At 44.2% G+C, this 21,386-nt stretch overlaps 1 protein-coding gene across 1 annotated transcript in view; it reads right to left on the bottom strand.

The window, feature by feature from the left end:
* Positions 1-21,168, bottom strand: part of LOC148376726 (sickle tail protein homolog) — a 121,964-nt gene extending 100,796 nt beyond the window's left edge. The window contains exon 1 of the mRNA XM_088326582.1: positions 20,892-21,168. Within this exon, the coding sequence (XP_088182708.1) occupies positions 20,892-21,168 (277 nt within the window). The remainder of the gene's footprint in view (positions 1-20,891) is intronic.
* Positions 21,169-21,386: the final 218 nt, after the last annotated feature.

The following is a 21,386-nucleotide window of genomic DNA, read 5'->3' as shown; positions in this document are numbered from 1 at the left end:
CTTATGACAAACTTAATGATTGACACTTTAAGCCCCAACCCGACCTGACCCTCCACACATGCAAGGCAATAATTTTTTGACTCTGGCTCCCGTTCTGCTCCCGACCTGTTCCTGTATCTTGCTCGTCCGTCCCTGGCTAACCCGATCCTCTCCGGTTACCTGACTTGTTCCGATAACCGACCACGCCCTGTCTCCTGTCCCGGCTACCCGACTTGTTCTGATCTCCGACCACACTCCGTCTCCCGTTCCGGCTGCCCGACTTGCTTCCTATCTCCGACCACGCTTCCTTGGCGAGGGCTTCCTGCTCCTCCTGCCCAGCGAGCACCGAATCGCTGTTGTATCTTCCTCTCGCCCTGACTTCCCCGATCCCTCCATAAAGCATTGTGTGAAACGTTACGCATTTGGGTCCACTGCTCGTGACAAACCTAATGATTGACAATTGAAGCCCCAACCCGACCTGACCCTCCACACATGCAAGGCAAGCATTTTTTGACTCTGGCTCCCGTTCTATTCCCGACCTGTTCCTGTATCTTGCTCGTCCGTCCATGGTTACACGGTCCTCTCCAGTTACCTGACTTGTTCCGATAACCGACCACGCCCTGTCTCCTGTCCCGGCTACCCGACTTGTTCCGATCTCCGACCACGCTCCGTTCTCCTGTCCCTGCTGCCTGACTTGCTTTCTTTCTCCGACCACGTTTCGTTCGTGAGGGTTTCTTGCTCCTCCTGCCCAGCAAGCACTGGATCACTGTTGTATCTTCCTCTCGCCCTTACTTCCCCGATACCTCAATAAAGCATTGTGTGAAACGTTACGCATTTGGGTCCTCTGCTTATGACAAACTTAATGATTGACACTTTAAGCCCCAACCCGACCTGACCCTCCACACATGCAAGGCAATAATTTTTTGACTCTGGCTCCCGTTCTGCTCCCGACCTGTTCCTGTATCTTGCTCGTCCGTCCCTGGCTAACCCGATCCTCTCCGGTTACCTGACTTGTTCCGATAACCGACCACGCCCTGTCTCCTGTCCCGGCTACCCGACTTGTTCTGATCTCCGAGCACACTCCGTCTCCCGTCCCTGCTGCCCGACTTGCTTCCTATCTCCGACCACGCTTCCTTGGCTAGGGCTTCCTGCTCCTCCTGCCCAGCGAGCACCGAATCGCTGTTGTATCTTCCTCTCGCCCTGACTTCCCCGATCCCTCCATAAAGCATTGTGTGAAACGTTACGCATTTGGGTCCTCTGCTTATGACAAACTTAATGATTGACACTTTAAGCCCCAACCCGACCTGACCCTCCACACATGCAAGGCAATAATTTTTTGACTCTGGCTCCCGTTCTGCTCCCGACCTGTTCCTGTATCTTGCTCGTCCGTCCCTGGCTAACCCGATCCTCTCCGGTTACCTGACTTGTTCCGATAACCGACCACGCCCTGTCTCCTGTCCCGGCTACCCGACTTGTTCTGATCTCCGACCACACTCCGTCTCCCGTTCCGGCTGCCCGACTTGCTTCCTATCTCCGACCACGCTTCCTTGGCGAGGGCTTCCTGCTCCTCCTGCCCAGCGAGCACCGAATCGCTGTTGTATCTTCCTCTCGCCCTGACTTCCCCGATCCCTCCATAAAGCATTGTGTGAAACGTTACGCATTTGGGTCCACTGCTCGTGACAAACCTAATGATTGACAATTGAAGCCCCAACCCGACCTGACCCTCCACACATGCAAGGCAAGCATTTTTTGACTCTGGCTCCCGTTCTATTCCCGACCTGTTCCTGTATCTTCCTCGTCCGTCCCTGGCTACCCGATCCTCTCCTGTTACCTGACTTGTTCCGATAACCGACCACGCCCTGTCTCCTGTCCCGGCTACCCGACTTGTTCTGATCTCTGACCACGCTCTGTCTCCCGTCCCTGCTGCCCGACTTTCTTCCTATCTCTGACCACGCTTCATTCGCGAGGGCTTCTTGCTCCTCTTGCCCAGCGAGCACCGGATTGCTGTTGTATCTTCCTGTCGCCCTTACTTTCCCGATCCCTCCATAAAGCATTGTGTGAAACGTTACGCATTTGGGTCCACTGCTCGTGACAAACTTAATGATTGACAATTTAAGCCCCAACCCGACCTGACCCTCCACACATGCAAGGCAAGCATTTTTTGACTCTGGCTCCCGTTCTATTCCCGACCCGTTCCTGTATCTTCCTCGCCCGTCCCTGGCTACCCGATCCTCTCCGGTTCCCCGACTTGTTCCGATTTCCGACCACGCTCCGTTCTCCCGTCCCGGCTCTCCGACTCGTTTGCCGAATCCAGGTCAATCTAGCACCAACATGTGTGCTCCAGTGACATTTAAAAAGAAATTCAGGCCCAGCAGTGTTTGATGAACTCAACAGAGACTTCTCATGGCTGCCTTGTCACGTTTCCTGCTTTCCTATAAAGGTCAGGCAGTGAGATCTTGTCTCCGTGTTGTCACTTCATCTTGTTACGGCATCGATTCGACCACAAAGTGTCATTGCACATCCATTTGATGATAATTACAAAAGCGGATTGGAAGATCTGACGTAATACGCTGTAATGAGGATGCTCAAACGAATGTATGTATATGTATATTTATATATCAGGCATGTTTTCCCGTCTGCCTGGTCGAAAAAACCGTACTGTTCGATGATCAAAATAGGTCACTGATTATGTTGTCCAGCTATATTAAACTCGGGATTCGAACTGGGATCCCTTGATCCCAAGACGAGCGCTCTACCTCCTGAGCTACTGCCGCCCCTAATGAAATGATTTGCATTTATTTATTTATGCATTTATGTGCTCCACATTTCCCAATAACGGCCTTGCTAACCTGCTTATTGGGGGTATTAGAGGTTCAGTGTCTTACCCAAGGACACTTCGACATGTAACACAGACGAGCCGGGATTCGAACTGGGATCCCTTGATCCCAAGACGAGCGCTCTACCTCCTGAGCCACTGCCGCCCCTAATGAAATGATTTGCATTTCTATAGCGCTTTTCAAGTCAATGACTTCCCAAAGCGCTTTACAATGTGCTCCACATTTCCCAATAGCGGCCTTGCAGCCATGTAAGGCGCTAACCTGCTTATTGGGGGTATTAGGGGTTCAGTGTCTTACCCAAGGACACTTCGACATGTAACACGGACGAGCCGGGATTCGAACTGGGATCCCTTGATCCCAAGACGAGCGCTCGACCTCCTGAGATACTGCCGCCCCTAATGAAATGATTTGCATTTATATAGCGCTTTTCAAGTCAATGACTTCCCAAAGCGCTTTACAATGTGCTCCACATTTCCCAATAGCGGCCTTGCAGCCATTTAAGGCGCTAACCTGCTTATTGGGGGTATTAGGGGTTCAGTGTCTTACCCAAGGACACTTCGACATGTAACACGGACGAGCCGGGATTCGAACTGGGATCCCTTGATCCCAAGACGAGCGCTCTACCTCCTGAGCTACTGCCACCCCCTAATTCATTTAGTTGTTGTAAATGCACATCATAATTTTCTGTGTATTTTTTCATATCAGTGTACATTCACAGCAAGAACTTAAACTAAACTGGACAAAAACAAAACGAAAACTAGAACGGTAGGAAAAATGGATTGGTCTCTCAGGAACCGTACTCTTAGGGTTCAGATCCTACCTCTCAGATAGGACGCACTATGTTAAATACGGTGAAATGACATCTGTGTTAGTGTTATCTGTGGTGTTCTGCAGGGTTCAGTACTTAGCTCCAGTGTTCCCTCTAAGCTGTGCGCAATCAGCGCACAAGAAAATCTAGCCAGCGCACAAAAATGAGGGCTCAAAATTACTAATTAAGAAGCGACTCAAGTCAAAGTTACAGCGCATGAAGGTAAAAATACACGGCTTCCCCTGACGTTGTGTCCTAAATGCGGTATTTTGAAGTCGAGTCGAAGTAGAACGAAGTTGAGTAAAGTTAGTAGAGTTTGTCTGGGAACCGGCTTCTTCGGCTCGGCTCACTAAAAGGAACCGGCTCTTTCAGGTCCTAAACGGCTCTTCGGGTTGTTTTTGCTTCTTTAATCCCAACATGACCAAATATTATGTAAAATGATGCACAAAATGACTTAAAGGAAGGGGGAAATAGAACAAACAAGAACAAAAATACCAAAATGAAAAAGTAGTGAAAAGCTGAGAAAATGCCGTGACTATTTCTCAAAAACTGCTCTAAACATTGACAAATGTAATATCACCCAGAGTGACTCAGTCGAAAATTTAGGTGTCATATTTGACCCCGATCTGTCCCTTCAAACACACGTTAAGAATATTACTAAAACAGCTTTCTTCCATCTTTGCAACATTGCCAAAATTCGCCCTATGCTGTCTCAGTCGGATGTGGAGATTATAATTCATGCGTTTGTTACCTCCCGTCTCGATGACTGTATTGCACTACTCTCAGGTCTCCCGAAGTCCAAAATCAAGAGCCTTCAGCTAGTACAAAATGCTGCAGCGAGGCTTTTAAATAAGACAAGAAAGTTTGACCCCAATTTAAGCTAACCTGCATTGTCTCCCTGTTAGCTTAAGATGTGATTTTAAGGTTATTTTGGTAGTATACAAAATCATGCATGGACTTGCTCCTTCATAACTTTCAGATTTAATTATGTTCCGGTCCGGAGCCTTCGCTCTGAAAACGCTGGTCTACTAGTGATCCCAAGAGCCAAGAAGAAATCCGGAAGTTGGAGATGGTGGAATGCTGTTCACCCTGAGATTCCATCTGCAACCTCAGTGGAAATGTTTAAATCTAAGCTAAAACACACTTCTATTCTATAGCATATGAATAACCTATATTTTATGTTGACAATATCAGGGGATGGTGTCATAATAGTCTGTAGTTTGCAATAGTCTTTGATCTGTGCAGCCTTTTGAGACTCCTTGTGATTAAGGGCTATACTAACAAATAGGACTTGACTTGAGGTTTTTGAGTTGCTCCTTTCCCTCATGTAGGTTTTAGATCAGGGGATGGTGTAATAACAGTCTGTGGTTTGCAATAATCCGTGGTCTGTGGAGCCCTTTGAGACTCCTTGTGATTAAGGGCGTCACAAATAAACATGACTTGACTTGAGGTTTTTGAGTTGTTCTTTTCCCTCATGTAGGTTTTAGATCAGGGGGTGGTGTAATAATAGTCTGTGGTTTGCAATAATCTGTGGTTTGTGCAGCTCTTTGAGACTCCTTGTGATTAAGGGCGTCACAAATAAACATGACTTGAGGTTTTTGAGTTGTTCCTTTCCCTCATGTAGGTTTTAGATCAGGGGGTGGTGTAATAATAGTCTGTGGTTTGCAATAATCTGTGGTTTGTGCAGCTCTTTGAGACTCCTTGTAATTAAGGGCTATACCAATAAATATGACTTGACTGAGATTTTTGAGTTTTTCCTTGCACTAATGTAGGTTTTAGATCAGGGGATGGTCTCATAATAGTCTGTGGTCTCTGCAGCCTTTTGAGACTCTTTGTGATTAAGAGCTATACAAATAAACTTGACTTGACTCAATGGTCTTATCAAACAACCTTCAAAATACAGTTCCAGTTTTAACAAAGGGTTCTTGAATGAGACGTGAGTTCCTTTCTTTTCCTGTTGAAGTTTCTTGTTCCCTTTCCTATAAAAACTGTGGTCAACAATTTTCAATGGCGTTTTGTCTGTGAGTACTGTCTCCAGATCAGACCGACCCATAGTACTCTGTTTTATCTTTACTTTGAAACTTTGTAATACATGTCCTCTACTGTGCTGTTTCTCTCCAGCTCTATTTTTCAAAGTCCGAATACTTCGTCTGGTTCAGGAAAAGAACAGGCTGAGAGACAGAATGTCCTCTCGCCTTTATTACACATGTGATTCTTTATAGATATAACAATCTGAGGTGACATAAGATCCCTTACAATCTTGATACTACATCTACCTCTGCGATTGTCCATCGCCTCCCTTCATCGCCCTCCTCCCCAAATTCTTGACAAAGTAGATCTGATTGATCTAGTTCAGAGAAGGCCTGCAGGAAAATTGGGGATTTTTTTACTGTGCTCTGTGTGATACTTGGCTTAAAATTTGGAAAGCCGGTTGGCTGACTTAGTCCAATTAGGATGTTGTTGACTGGTGTGAAATTAAAAAGAGTTGACCAGGATATTTTTCCTGGATTTATCTGTTGGTTTAAGTTCGTTTACTCTGGAGCAATATTCCTGTCTGTTTTAAATTTAAATGTATGTTAAAAAATGTCAAGTTTTAGTGTATTCAATAAAGGTTTGTCCTGTTCGTGTCACGAGGGGACCGGACCAGAACGGAGGCAGGAGGCAGGAAGGGAGAACTCAATTGCGTTGACGATCAAAACTTTTATTTACCAAAATAAAAGTCGTCCAAAACTCAGGGACAAGACAGAACAAACAGGCTTTAACAAAAACGTGCAAACACAGGTTTCTTCTGACTCAAACAAAACAGGACAGAGCAAAACAGAACGGGAAATGCAGACAGAAAATGCAATGAGCCAGCCCCCGCAAAACCCAAAACCCCGCTTAAGAAGCAAACGCGCAAATTAGGCGATCTGCTTCAGCTGTTGCCCAGGGGGCGGGGCCAGCCGGTTGCCACGGCGACCATGCTGGACACGACAGTTTGGTCCACATCTAAAGGTGTTTTTTGAGTTTTGACCCTCTGTGTAATTGAGTTTGACACCCCTGACTAGACGGCAGGGTTGAGAGTATTATGATTAAAGGCTATACAGATAAACAGGATTTGACTTGACATGAATTAGTCCAAAACTTGTCTTTGTTGCTCTAACTTCTCCAAAGTTAGTCCCAATAAGTTTTTTTAAAACACATTTTCAACGGCTCCAAAATGATCAGTTTCACCTTTTCTAGCAAATAGAATTCTATATTGGACAAAACTATGGTGCTTTGATTTCATATCCGAGAATAACCTTTTTGAATCTATGCAATCAGGATTCAGGGCTAACCACTCTACTGAGACAGCTCTGATCAAGGTAACAAATGATCTCCTACTGGCAATGGATTCTGGCGCTTCATCACTTTTGCTGCTGCTGGATCTTAGTGCTGCTTTTGACACAGTGCACCACAATTTCCTACTAGAACGGTTGGAAAAATGGATTGGTCTCTCAGGAACAGTCCACTCGTGGTTCAGATCCTACCTCTCAGATAGGACGCACTGTGTTAAATATGGCGAAATGACATCTGAGCCCTTTAATGTTACCTGTGGTGTTCCGCAGGGTTCAGTGCTTGGCCCCCTTCTTTTTAGCATTTACATTAGGTGATATTATTCGCAAGTACAATATCAGTTTCCACTGCTACGCAGACGACACTCAACTATATCTTCCGTTGGAGGAATCTGACACACTAAACTGTGGAAATTTGGAGACCTGCCTCATTGAGATAAAAGAATGGTTGTCACTCAACTTCTTGCGCTTTAACTCTGAAAAGACCGAAATGTTAGTTATTGGTCCATATAAATGCCGTGACTTATTCTCAAAAACTGCTGTGAACATTGACAAATGTCACATCACACAGAGTGACTCAGTTAAAAATTTAGGTGTCATATTTGACCCTGATCTATCCTTTGAAACGCATGTAAAGAAAATTACTAGAACCGCTTTCTTCCATCTTCGTAACATTGCTAAAATTCGTTCTATATGGTCTCAGTCGGATGCGGAAATTATAATTCATGCGTTTGTTACCTCCCGCCTCGATTACTGTAATGCACTACTCCCTGGTCTCCCGAAAGTCTAGAATCAAGTCTCTTCAGCTGGTACAAAATGCCGCAGCGAGGCTTTTAACTAGGACAAAAAAGTCCGATCACATCACACCGATTTTGGCTAACCTGCATTGGCTCCCAGTTAGCCTTAGATGTAATTTCAAGGTTCTTTTAGTATTATACAAAATCATACATGGACTTGCTCCCTCTTATCTTTCAGATCTGATTTCCCCCTATTTCCCGGTCCGAAGCCTACGTTCTGAGAGTGCCGGTCTTCTGGTGATCCCAAGAGCAAAGAAGCGTTCTGCTGGTTCGAGAGCGTTCTCCATCCGGGCACCGGTGCTGTGGAATGCTCTTCCCCCTGAGATCCGATCTGCAACCTCAGTGGAAATGTTTAAATCTAAGCTTAAAACTCACTTCTACTCTATAGCATATGAATAACCAACTCTTTTCGTCGGCTCCAGAGCAGGGAAATGTATAATAATATTCTGAAAAATAGTCTGTGTAATATAGTGTAATAATCTGTGAAGCCCTTTGAGACTCTTCGTGATTTAGGGCTATACAAATAATAATGACTTGACTTGACTTGACCCTTTCAACGTATTTTGCCGTGTGAGAATGACCTGACAAAAGCACAAAGCTAACTGGAGAAGTAATCAGATGATTACTGTAAGGATTGGAAAAAAAACTGAACAAAGAAACAAAGAACTTGACACTATGCCTTCATTGTACCAGCGGCTGTTTGAAAGTATGGATACAGTTTGGGTGAGGCGTTAAACAATATCTATCTGTCTGTCTGTGTCTGTCAATCTACCCTGTTCATATTCTTCGAGAGGGGTGACCGATAGCAAGACAAACACATAAACAAAAACAAAGAAGAAAAAAAGGAAAAAGTAGAAAACACACAAAAATTCGACCATGGCCAACCCAAATGCCCAAAGACCTCGGCACCCAAGTTGGTCATGCTCGGGTCAGGGTGACACGATACACTCCTCTGTTCAACAGCAGGGCCCGACAGCTTTCACTGGTTTACCCCTGCCGTATCATAGAACGCGTCCAAACATCCCACTATCCTCTCACAACACCTCTACACTCATTCCTATCACCAACAAGGGCCCTAGCTTCCACTAAATTTAGACCGCTTTCCTCCAGTACACTTATAACATCATCCATCCACGTCAATCGCAGCCTTCCTCTTGGTCTCCTTCCATTTACCATCTGCTAAACAATATACAGAATTATAACACTCTGAATCATCTCATCTAAATCCAAACTACTTAAAAATCCTAATTTTTAAGTGTGTGTGCGTGTTCTTATGTGACTTATAGGCTCCGAAATGGCTGAACCGATTCTTGTGAAAATTGAGACAGTTGTACTTCAACCCTCTGTCAGTGTCTTTAGCTAGGTTTCGTGTCAAGGTGCCCCAAACACATACTAACAAAATCAATAAATATATGTTTTTAAAGCCCTCTGGTGGCTGAATTTGGTACTGCAGCTCCTGGCCAGCGACTACTCGAAGCAGCCGAATGCAACCTTGTTTCGGCCTCGCAACGCCAGGCTTCCTGTTTGTTAGCGGCACATAATTTCTGCCATTAGAACTCAAAAAATTAGCCACACTCTGGACATCTCTAAAAATAAGCGCAAAAAATTGTCCCCTGAGTTTTATTTGCCGCGACATATAGCTTAGTGCGCAGCCTGGATAATCAAAAATACGCTCTGAAGATGTTTCCCAAGCAAACAGCTGTTTCCCAAGGCACTTATTGCTCAGTGATGCAGAGCGTAGCAGATTTGGACAATAACACCAAATAAAAAAAGTCTTTCGGGCTTTAAATAGGACCTGGGAATGGAAGACGTCTCATGTGAAGTTGTGCTGCTGCTGTCAGGTCGAATTAAGAAGATGGTAAAGTCCACTGAGTAGAGAAAATGTACTGAGAGGAACACACCTGGTGGGATCTGGGATTTGTACGACATGATACGATAAAATAAGGTTTTGGTGCTGTGATCTTAAAATGATTATTTTATACCTGTCCTCAAGTACAAATTTGTTGTAATGTATGTGTTTTTTGTATATTTTTAAGAAATACAACTGCATTTAGAGGAGCTAGTTGAGGTGGCCGAGGCATCTGATAAGGATGCCTCCCTTCGGGAGATGTTCCGGGCATGTTCCACTGGTAGGAGACCCCGGGACGACACAGGACATGCTGGTTGAGACTGTGTCTCCAGGCTGGCCTGGTAACGCTTAGGGATCCCGTCGGATGCGCTGGATGAAGTGGCTGGGGATAAGGAGGTCTGGGCTTCCCTGCTGAGGCTGCTGCCCCTGGGACCCAACCCCGGATACGCGGGAGAAAATGGATGGATGGATGCATGGATGGATGGATGGATGGATAGACAAACATATTCATTTAACATACAATTTTATTGCCAACTCTCTATCACTTTGAGCATTTCAACTTAATCAGATATTAAATAAAAGCCTAATACTTTGAATCAGCATAGACATGACCCCATTTTTTCTCCATTAATTAAAAAAAACCTATTGATTTAAACAATAAGCAAAAATATATCAAATACAATAAATCCCCGATTTGAGACCGGGTGAAAACATATGGTGGCTGGAAGAGGGATGGGCCCCACCAGGATGTACTCACACAAGACACACCATAGGAAATTGTGCCCCTATGACCCATGTGGTTAAGGAATCCATCCAGCGATCCATCCAACCAACCAACCAACACACCAACCAACCGTTCGACCAACCAACCAACCAACCAACAACCCAAACCAACTATCCAATGAACCAACAACCCCAACCAACCAACTAACAACCCCAAACAACCAACCAATCAACGAACCAACAACCCCAAACAACCAAGCAACCAACGAAAGAACAACCCCAAACAACCAACCAACCAACGAACCAACAACCCCAACCAACCAACTAACCAACAACCCCAACCAACCAACTAACAACCCCAACTGACCGACCAACAGACGAAACAACCGAAAAACCAACCAACCAACCAACCAACCAACCAACCAACCAACCAACCAGCCAACCAATTGACCACCCGACCAAAAACCACCCACCCACCAAAAAATAACCAAAATCCACCAAGCAATGAACCAGCAGCCCTAACCAACCAACTGACCTACCGACCCACCTACCCACCCACCGACCGACCAACCAACAACCCAAACCAACCAACCAATGAACCAACAACCCCAAACAACCAACCAACTAACAAACCAACTAACCAACAAACCCCAACCAACCCACCAACAAACCCCGAACAACCAACCAACTAACCAACAAACCCCAACCAACCCACCAACAAACCCCGAACAACCAACCAACTAACCAACAAACCCCGAACAACCAACCAACCAACTGACCAACTAACCCATACACCCAACCACCCAACCACCCACCAACCAACCAACCAACCAACCAACCAACCAACCAACCAACCAACCAACCAACCAACCAACCAACCAACCAACCAACCAACCAACCAACCAACCAACCAACCAACCAACCAACCAACCATTGACTTTTTATAAATACTTGTAAGTCAAGTATCTAAGATAACATGAGGCTCACCTAGAGGTGGCTGACATGATTGTCTGCCATCTTGATTCTAAGGGTACTCCCTGTAAAGTAGGCTTAAACGTATTTGCTCAAGGTGTGTATTTCTAATCAGTTTGATGTTGTCTCTTAGTCTTCCTGTCTTTGTTTAAAGGTGTTGGTACTTTTCCGGGGGGGTAGTAGTTGCTCTTTGGTCTTTTGTCTGAACATACTAGTACTTCTCCATGTCTTGTGATCGCAATCAAACACAGAAGCAGACGGGGATGACCGAGATTGAGATCGATATTGAGTAAGATAGTATGGAAAGATCTCATCTCCCCGGTTGCCTGGTGCATTTTCTTCTACGGTTAGCCAATATTTTTTGGGCTCTCCCACACGTCTGTGGTCTCTTTTAGACCCCACACTCCCTAAAACCAAAAAACCTTATAAAAGTGAGGCTAAATAAACACAAAAAACGGAAGGACAAATCTCGAGTTTTGGTCAATTCGAGTCTCTGTAGTGGGTATTCTTTCGGTTGCACTGCACAATACAGCAACATCTCGTCTTCAAATATTACACACGATCCCTTTAAGCGACTCTTACGTTCGACGTTTCGGGAGGAGCTTTTCTTTTCTTAATGTCACTGCCCTTTTTTCCTTCCTCGAGGCCTCTTTGAGATCACTGTGAACCATCCGATTCTATTTACATGCTGCTGAATCTCAAGAGAAGTTGTCTCTGGGTATTTAACACGAGGACCGGGTCTCGAACCGCCTGTCTGGCTCATTTAAAGATAAAAAGAACTAAACCCGATTGAAGCCCCCTGTGAGGCGGAGCGAGAGAAAAATAGAGAGAGAGAGACAGAGAGGGAGAGAGAGATTTCATATGCAGCCGTAAAACAGACTGGGAGTTCAACTAGGGACCACCCCAAAGCGAAGAACAACCTAAAAAGACAAGAAAAAAAGGAAAGATTCTAAGAAATGGTGCAGCGTGAAAGACAAAACTTGAATATGGGAATGCCCCAGCACACACTGCAAACACCCAGACAAATGTGTTATTCAGCGTAAATAGGATGATACATAATCTTGGCCTACAATGAATTTCGCTTGAAAATAGCGCTTTATTAGGAACACTGCAAACCATCCATTTCGTATAAACAAGACAGTCACATATAACAGGAAATCACAATGACTGAAAGTTCTTATTTAGAAGAACTAGAGAAGCAAATTAGGGAGGTTTGTGATAGAAAAGTATAAATATATTCTTAAAATTGTGTAATTTATTCATAGTTGTGTTCAGGGTTTATTAATTCACATGAAACTAAACAGGATTTCGAAAAGATGAGTGACCACATCTCATTTGATTGTAAAAGGTTGTTTTATTGCCTTTTTTACCCATAATAATAAAGTTAGTGATAATTGGAAGGAGTCTACCATCAGTTCGGGTTCTGACAAAATATCCATTTTAACAAACCTTTTTTTACCGCATCAGGATACTTTTGACTTATTTCAGTTCTCTAGCTCTTACCTCAAACATATGAGCCATAAGCACCGAGTTTTGGTAGCCATTTTGAAGAAATCTCACTAATTATCCCGGTCCATCACGAGGGTGGACAAACCCAACTATTCATTCAGTGGGCCTAACGCGACCTCATAAAGTCACGATAACCAGCAAATTACGGGACACGTCATGCATTAATTCCAACCTTTAATCGTTCTGTCCGGGATCTTGCTCGTGTATTCTGTATCCAGTATCGATCCAGTCTGTCCCGTCCTGTCCGGTGTCTTGCTCGTGTATCCTGCATTTGGGTATCCATCTCGCCTATCCCGTCTAGTCCGTTATCCTGCATCCGGTATCGATCCCATCCGTCCCGTCCTGTCCGGTATCCTGTATCCGGTATTCTGCATCCAGTATCGATCCCGTCCGGCCCGTCTTGTATCCGGTATCGATCCCGTCTGTCTTGTCCTGCCCGGTACCCTGCATCCAGTATCGATCCTGTCTGTCCCATCTTGTCCGGTATCTTGTATCCGGGATCGATCCTGTCTGTCTTGTCCTATCCGGCGTCCTGCATCTAGTATCGATCCCGTCTGTCCCGTTCAGTCCGGTATCCTGTATCCATCACGAGGGTGGACCAACCCAACTATTCATTCAGTGGGCCTAACGCGACCTCATAAAGTCACGATAACCAGCGAATTACGGGACACGTCATGCATTAATTCCAACCTTTAATCACTCTTGACTTCATCTGCAAAGTCCTGCACGTAGCAGCACATTAGCATACGACTGAGTCACGTTACCTAATTACTGTATAACGTGCTTCTATCCGTGCACCCGGAAAAACTTCCTGTCCCGAGCAAAGACACGTACGGGAACGGAACACGACACACACTACGCAACAGACCGGCACTGCGCTCAGGGGTGCCTGACTCATGGGGCGCGTGCTTGTACGTTACATACGCTGACTGCTTCGAGAAAAGCGCCGATCTGTTTGGAGTAAAACACTGTCAAACTTGAGCGGATCCAAAATCAAACATGTCGTGTTCGGTTTTGATCTCCGTCCCGACGTATTTTATCCGGCGATTAGATATTTACAGTATACATTCTCGTTTGCCCGTGTCCCTGCGTCCTAGACGCATCATTTTTCCTGGGGACGCATTGTGTCAAATCAACGTGCGTCCCCGGGACGCAACATTTTTGACACCAAATTGTCATTATTACCCGATTACATTTTTTTTTAAAACAAAGATTTACCGCACTCCATACTTTGTCAGGCAGATCTGCCATTGTTGTTTTGGTCTCGCGGTTCGAGTTTTCGTCCGCACGCCGATCTCGTTGCTTCGAGATCACGTCATTGTTGTGGTGGTCGTCGTCGAGGGAAGGTGAAAATCAACACAAAATTGGTCATTTATTCAGTGTCAGTAATAAGTCGAAACGTAATTCAGAAAGTGATAACAACGGCAATAATTCCGGCACGAAAAACCGGCGGAGAAATTCATACCTGTTAACCTGTACGTTTTTTGCCACACAAAGTATGTTTATTATGCATTTTAAGACGTGTACAGCGTACAAGAAAATAGTATACAATCGGGTATACACCAACTATCACAAAACGGCAAATCAATCAAGTCAAACGAGTTCGAGTTGTGTAGTGAAAGGAAGTCCGTCTTTTTTTTTAGAGAACCGGCTGTTTTGGCTCAACTCATTAAAGAGAGCCGGCTCTCAAATGGCTCACTTGCTTTGATGATTGATATTATGTTGTATAAAGAAGTTAAAAAAAAAAGGAAGTAGAACACCAACTGCTATAAAAAATCTCACGGGGGCCGGACTAGTAAGTTTAAGAGAAAGAGAGAGGGAGAAAAAGAGAGGGATGGAAAGAGAGAGCGATAAACAGACAGGGAGAACAAGGGAGACAGAGTAACAGTGAGAGAAAAAGAGAGAGCAGAATAGAGATATGAATGGAGAAGAAGGGGGAAATGAATATAGAGAGAAAAAGAAAGTGAAAAAAGAGAAAGATAAAAAGAATAAGAAAAGTGAAACGACCGAAAAAAAACAGTCAGCAGGAGAAAAAGAGACAAAGTGAGGCGAGAGAGAGAGAGAGAGAGAGGTCAAAAAAGGGAAAGAAAGAAGGTGAGAAAGAAAGAGAAAAATAGAAAGAAAGAGAATTAGAGTGTAAATTAGAGAGAGAAAATAGAAAGAGAGCAAGCCAGAGAAAAAAGAAAGCTAAAGAGTGAGAGAGAAACAGAGAAAATAGAAAAAGAGAGAGAGAGAGTGTGAACAGGAGAAAGAAAAAGAGGGAGAAATAAATAAAAAAGAAGTGAGTCAGAGAGAAATGGAGAAATACTACCACAATTGTTTTGCAAGTGTTAACTGGCTTTGGTGACATCCGGTGGAAATATTTAAAACGACAGCTCATTTTCCTCTTGCGCTTCTCTCACTGCTGTCTTGCGGGCCGGATTTAAACCATTGGTGGGCCTGATCTGGCCCGCGGGCCGCCTGTTTGACACCTGTGCGTTAAACTACATAAATAAACACGCTGTTTTTATAATAATAACAATAATGAATGCGAACTTTATTTTCCCTCCTTATTTGACATTTTTACTTGTTGCATATTAGCACAAACATAAATAAACTCAATTCATGTTAAAACACATACAAAAATAAGTATTTGAACACCCTGCTATTCAGTTATTTTGCCCACTTAGAAATCATGGAGGAGTCCACTGAGAGGGAGATAAACTAAAAAGAAAAATCCAGAGATCACAATGCATGATTATTTCAAACAATTCATTTGTGTTATATACATGCAAATAAGTATTTGAACACCTGAGGAAATGAGTGTTCATTAATATTTGGTACAGTAGTCTTTGTTTGCTATTACAGAGGTCAAGCGCTACCTGTAGTCTTTCACTAGGTTTCCACACACTTGGGCAAGTCTCCTTGGGCAAGACACTGAATCCCTAATGCCCCCAATAAGCAGGTACACGCCTTGCATGGCTGACTCCCGATTGGTGTGTGAGTGTGTGTGTGAATGGGTAAGTGTGAAGCACATTGTAAAGCACTTTGGGAGGTCTTCAGTGACTTTGAAAGCGCTATAGAAATGCAGACCATTTACTATTTATAAATCTCATCTCATCTCATTAGCCGTACCGCTTATCCTCATTAGGGTCGCGGGGTGGCTGGAGCCCATCCCAGCCATCTCTGGGCAGTGGGCAGGGGACACCCTGAACTGGTTGCCAGCCAATCGCAGGGCACACAGGGACAGACAACTCATTCGCTCATTCACACCTAGGGACAATTTGGACCGGCCAATTCACCTGAAATGCATGTCTTTGGAACGTGGGAGGAAACCGGAGTGCCCGGAGGAAACCCACGCAAGCACGGGGAGAACATACAAACTCCGCACAGGAAGTCTGGAGCTGGATTTGAACCCACGACAGGTTCCCATGACATGAACTGTGCCGCACAAGCGCTAACCACTGCGCCGCCGTGCTGCCCTTATTTATAAATATATCCCCAAATGTTTTTTTTTAATAGTCTTGCTCTCTCAGTTGTCCATATACAGTGGAACCTCGGTTCTCGACCATAATCCGTTCCAGAACCCTGTTCGAAAACCGATGTGTTCGATCACCGAAATCATTTTTCCCATTAAAAATAATGTAAATCGTTTTAATCCGTTCCAACACCCTGAATGTTTACCTTGGATGTTTAACGTAAACATCAAGCTAACCCAGGCTAATCGTACGTTCGTGTTAGCGTAATCTTCCGTACGAAAGATTACGCTAACGTAAACGTGTAAAATTAAAAAAATCAGGCACCCGGGTCTCCACGAGTGGTGAGCGGTTCATTGGAAAGGGGGCTCCGTTCCAACACCCTGAATGTTGGGCTCCGTTCCAACACCCCGAATGTTTACCTTGAATGTTTAACGTAAACATAAAGCTAACCCAGGCTAAACGTACGTTCGCGTTACAGTAATCTTCCGTACGAAAGATTACGCTAACCTGAACTTGTAAAAATTAAAAAAAAGAGCTAAAAGACTTGGTACACCTATATTAAAAGCGAAAGCAAAACGAAGCACGTCCGCACGCGATAACAGTCGGTCACGAAAAGATTCATCTACACCAGGGGTGTCAAACTCATTTTAACTCGGGGGCCACACGATAGAACAAACATTCTCTTGGGGGCCGGACTAGTACATTAGAGAGAAAGAAAGTGAGAAAGTGCAAAAGAGAGGGCGAGAAAAAGAGAGAGTGTGGGACAAAAGAGAGAGAAAGGGAGAAAAAGAGAGAGAGAAGGAGAGAGATAAAAAAAGAGAACGTGAGAAACATAAGAGATAAAAAGAGAAATAGTGAGAGGGGCAGAAAGCGAGAGAAAGACAGAAATCCGAGGAGAAATAGAAAGAGAGAAGGAAAACAAGAAACTGAGAGAAAGAGAGGAGGGGAGAAAGAGAGAAGGGGAAAGCAAAAGAGAGAAAGAGAGAATGGGAAAGCAAAAGAGAGAGAGAAAGAGAGAAAAAAGAGAAAAGGAAGAGAGAGCAAAATAAAGTAAAAAGGCAGAGAGAAAAAGAGAGACAGGGGGGAGTGAAAGAGAGAGATAATGGTTGAGAGGAAGAGAGAAAGAAATACAAGTACAGTGTCTTTGTGAGAGGCACCTGGCTTTGCCAACATCAAGTTGACATATTTCAACCTGCAGCTTGTTTTTCTCTTGCGCTTCTCTGTGTGTTGTCGCGGGCCGGATTCAATCCCTTAGCGGGCCTGATCAGGCCCACGGGCCGCCTGTTTGACACCTGTGATCTACACCCATACGCCGCTCAGCAGCGCACCCTAGCGTATGCACTCACGCATTCCCGGCGTTCGAACTCCGATTTTTCGACCGAACAGCGAAGCAAGAATTTCTCGAAATCTTTGATCGGACTCCGATTTGTTCGAACTGAGAGGCGTTCGAAAACCGAGGTTCCACTGTATTGTCGACTATTTTTGCTATGATCAGGTGTTTTATGGGCCTGTATCCTAGATGGCGAAGCAATTCCAGGAGACCCACATCATACCTGACCCACTAGTGCCCCAATTCATTGCCCCTTTGACAATCAAAACTAATGAAAAATGGTTCGAATGTGTTTTTTATGGTGCAGAGACTTGGAGCCTGAACGCAGATTTAAGAAGGAAATTGAATGTTTTTGAGATGAAGTGTTTGAGGACTATGTTAGGAGTGACAAGATTGGATAGATTAAGAAATGAAATTGTGAGGGACAGAACTGTGGTAGTAGCGGAATTGAGCAAGCGTGTGGATGAGGGTGTACTAGGTTGGTTTGGACACATGGAGAGGATGGATGAGGAGCGAATGTTGAAGAGGATCTACAGAGCAGAAGTCAATGGAGGGAGACCAAGAGGAAGGCCGCGATTGACGTGGATGGATGGTGTTATGAGTGCACTGCAGGAAAGAGGTCTAAAACTAGTGGAAGCTTGAGCTCTTGTTGGTGATTAGGAATGAGTGGAGAGGTGTTGTAAAAGGATAGTGGGATGTGTATACGTGTTCTGAAGAATGGGCAGGGCACTTGTATGCTACGGCAGGGGTAAACCAGTGAAAGCTGTCGGGCCCTGCTGTTGAACAGAAGAGTGTGTTGTGTCACCCTGACCCGAGTGACATGGCCGCTTTCTAGTGTCCTATTTCATCTGGAGGGACGAAAGCATGACCAACTTAGGTGCCGAGATGCCTAACTTGTTTGGGTGTTTGGGCAATTGGGTTGGCCATGGTCCAAAAATTTTTGGGTGTGTTATTTTGCTATTTTTTTCCCTTTTATTTTCTTTGTTATTGTATGTGTTGTCTTGCTGTCGGTCACCCCTCTTGAGGGATATGACCAAGGTAGATGGATCGATAGACAAATAACAAAAATGCTTTACAAAATGCATAACTTATTATGCCCCGTCTGGGTCATTTAATGCCTGTGATTTGTCCGTGGCCACCCGTGGATGCCTGTGGGATACCATTGTGGGAAGTTGCTGCCACCTTGTGGGTGTTTTGGAAAACTACTTTGATATTTTTTTTATATATCACCGCAAAGCCCGTTGTCCCAAGAACAGTTTGAATTTCCTTTTGGGCCAAAAGTCACAGAGTTACGGTAATTTAAAAAGCGCTTGTAAAATAGGAGCACCGGGGCCCCCATGGTAATAAGAGGGTTTAGAGCGAGAAAGAGTTGGAGAGTCACAGAGACAAAGAACAATGACGGGTGGATCATGACATTGCAAGAGTTTAGTGCAGTATGTGTGTGTGATTAGGCGACTTCTGTTTTTTTTTTTTGCGACCAGGGTCACCCGTGGCAGTTCCAAAATACTGATTTAATCACAGTTTTTCTTGCAGATCAGTGTCTGCCATGCTTAAAGTTACAGAGAGTGTTTTTAAATACCGTATTTTTTGACTCCGAAAAAAAGGAATACCGTATTTTCCCCACTATAGGGCGCACCTAAAAGCCCTTATTTTTTTCAAAAGCTGACCATGCGCCTTATAATACAGTGCGCCTTATATATGGATAAATATTAATTCGCAAAGTCTTGCAACTAACTTAGTCGCCGACTAGATTTTCCCCCGAACGCCAAGTAGTCCGTGGTGTATGCTGGGATTTATTTACCGGCGTTTCATTGGCTAACCAATGTGTCAATCATCATTTGAATGGATCACTATTGGCTAAAGTTATTCGGAGGTCAAGGGGAGGATCCTTTTTATCATTTACAGGCTGGCATTGGCTTAAACGGCAAAACAAAGCCTGCAATTGGCCGAAAAAGATGAATGCATATTGCACGTGGCTGACGGCATACAGAAAGCATTTTTTTACTATTTTGTATTTGTAAATATTTTATTCTCCTGGATTTACTACACTCACGGATAAAAGAGGACCACGGCTGCACATTATTATGAACACAACGACTTCGGTGAGCTACTCTGGCTATATATATTATCCCTGTATCTTGTTTCGGACTGAACTTAATGTTTCTGTGATAAGTGGTGCAGATAATGGATGGAATGGAGTGTCTATTTTTAAATTCAACTCAATTCCAAGTGTTTATTGTCATATATACAGTAAAGTTGCGAGCGAAAAAGAAAATAGGAACTAAGGAATGGTTGGCATTTCTTGAATCCCAAGACTTTAACCTTCCGAATGATGGAACGATGCATTTGAGTGACATCGTACGGACACCGCATCCGCACGTGTTCTCGACACGTATTTGCGTCTTTGCAAGCTTTGGGAATGTTAAGGGGGTAATCAGTTGGACTGAACTATCTGACTGTTTTGTCCACGTTCCCATTGTAGCGCCTTATAATCCGGTGCGTCTTATGTATGTCAAAAATAGGACCAAAAACTATTTTTTTGGGGTGCGCCCTATAACCCAGTGCGCCTTATAGTGCGGAAAATACGGTAGTTTTATTTTTTTTATTTATTGCCAGTATATTAATCTTTGTTATGGACACATCTCAATAATTATTGTTGTTTAGATACACATTACATTGTTATTTTAGGTAGGTATTTCTTATGTGGCCATTTTAAAGCAGTTTTTGGTGGTGTGCTTATATGCCATGTAGGCTTATATGTGGGTTTATAAGTTATTCAAAATTACAGATCATTAGGGGGGAGGATTTTTATGTAATAATGTTATTGGTATCAATTTGAACAAATATTCTTTGTTAAAAATCACCCTTTACCTCAGGAGGTACAGCGCTCATCTTGGAATCAAGAAGTCGCAGGTTCAATTCCCGGCTCCTCCGTGTTATATGTCAAAGTGTCCTTGGGCAAGACACTGAATCCCAAACGCCCCCAATAAGCAAGTAGGCGCCTTGCATGTCTGACTCCCTATTGGTGTGTGAGCGTGTGTGTGTGAATAGGTAAATGTGAAGCACATTGTAAAGTGCTTCCGACTTGAAAAGCGCTATATAAATTCAGACCATTTATAATTTCTCTAATACTTTAACTGAAGTCTAACTTTGTGCTTCCCAAATAATCCAAAAACTTTTATTTGAGTGTACTTAAACAGTAAGAGAAGATTAAAGGAGTAAGACTATGTGCAAAAAAACATACATGATAAGAAATATGTGACCTATTAATAACATCATACTTTAAGTGCAACCATGCACTTAATGCCGTCTTACCTTCATGGCAATACTTGTCCGCAGGCTCGGGAGCTTTGTCCCCGCGGTCAACTTTCGTCGCTCCGTTGTGTCCTTGCGTTACTACAGAAACGTTGTTTTGGTTCTGGCTTTGGACCGGTGGGTTTCTTTGGACCAAGTTTCCCTCGCTGCCTGCCCTCATCAGCCTCTCTCCGATGCGCAGCATGCATGAGCGATTCCCTTGGAGATCGTTTCTTAAATTGCCGTTCTGAGTTCCGGCAGATCCGGGTCGTCCCAGGCGCGATATAGACTTGGACATCTTACCGTGTGGAGGGAACTTGAACAGTTTTCAGGGTTTTTCTTCTGGCTTTCTCCTTCCTGAACTTTTCTGTGACTCGATATCGACTCTGTCATCGATTGTCGTCCGTCAATCAGTTTCTTCAGTTGGTCTCCGTCTTCGAATTGGAAGGATCCTCATCCCAACCTCGGCATTGGCTTGTGGTCACTGATTCCTCAACTTGTGTTTAACTTATCACC

Source organism: Urocampus carinirostris, chromosome 1 (assembly GCF_059441175.1).
Source record: "Urocampus carinirostris isolate Australia breed hairy pipefish chromosome 1, RoL_Ucar_1.0, whole genome shotgun sequence".
NCBI classification, from domain to species: domain Eukaryota; kingdom Metazoa; phylum Chordata; class Actinopteri; order Syngnathiformes; family Syngnathidae; genus Urocampus; species Urocampus carinirostris.
The sequence above is the reverse complement of the archived record's forward strand: the minus strand, read 5'-3'. Positions and strand labels throughout refer to the sequence as shown.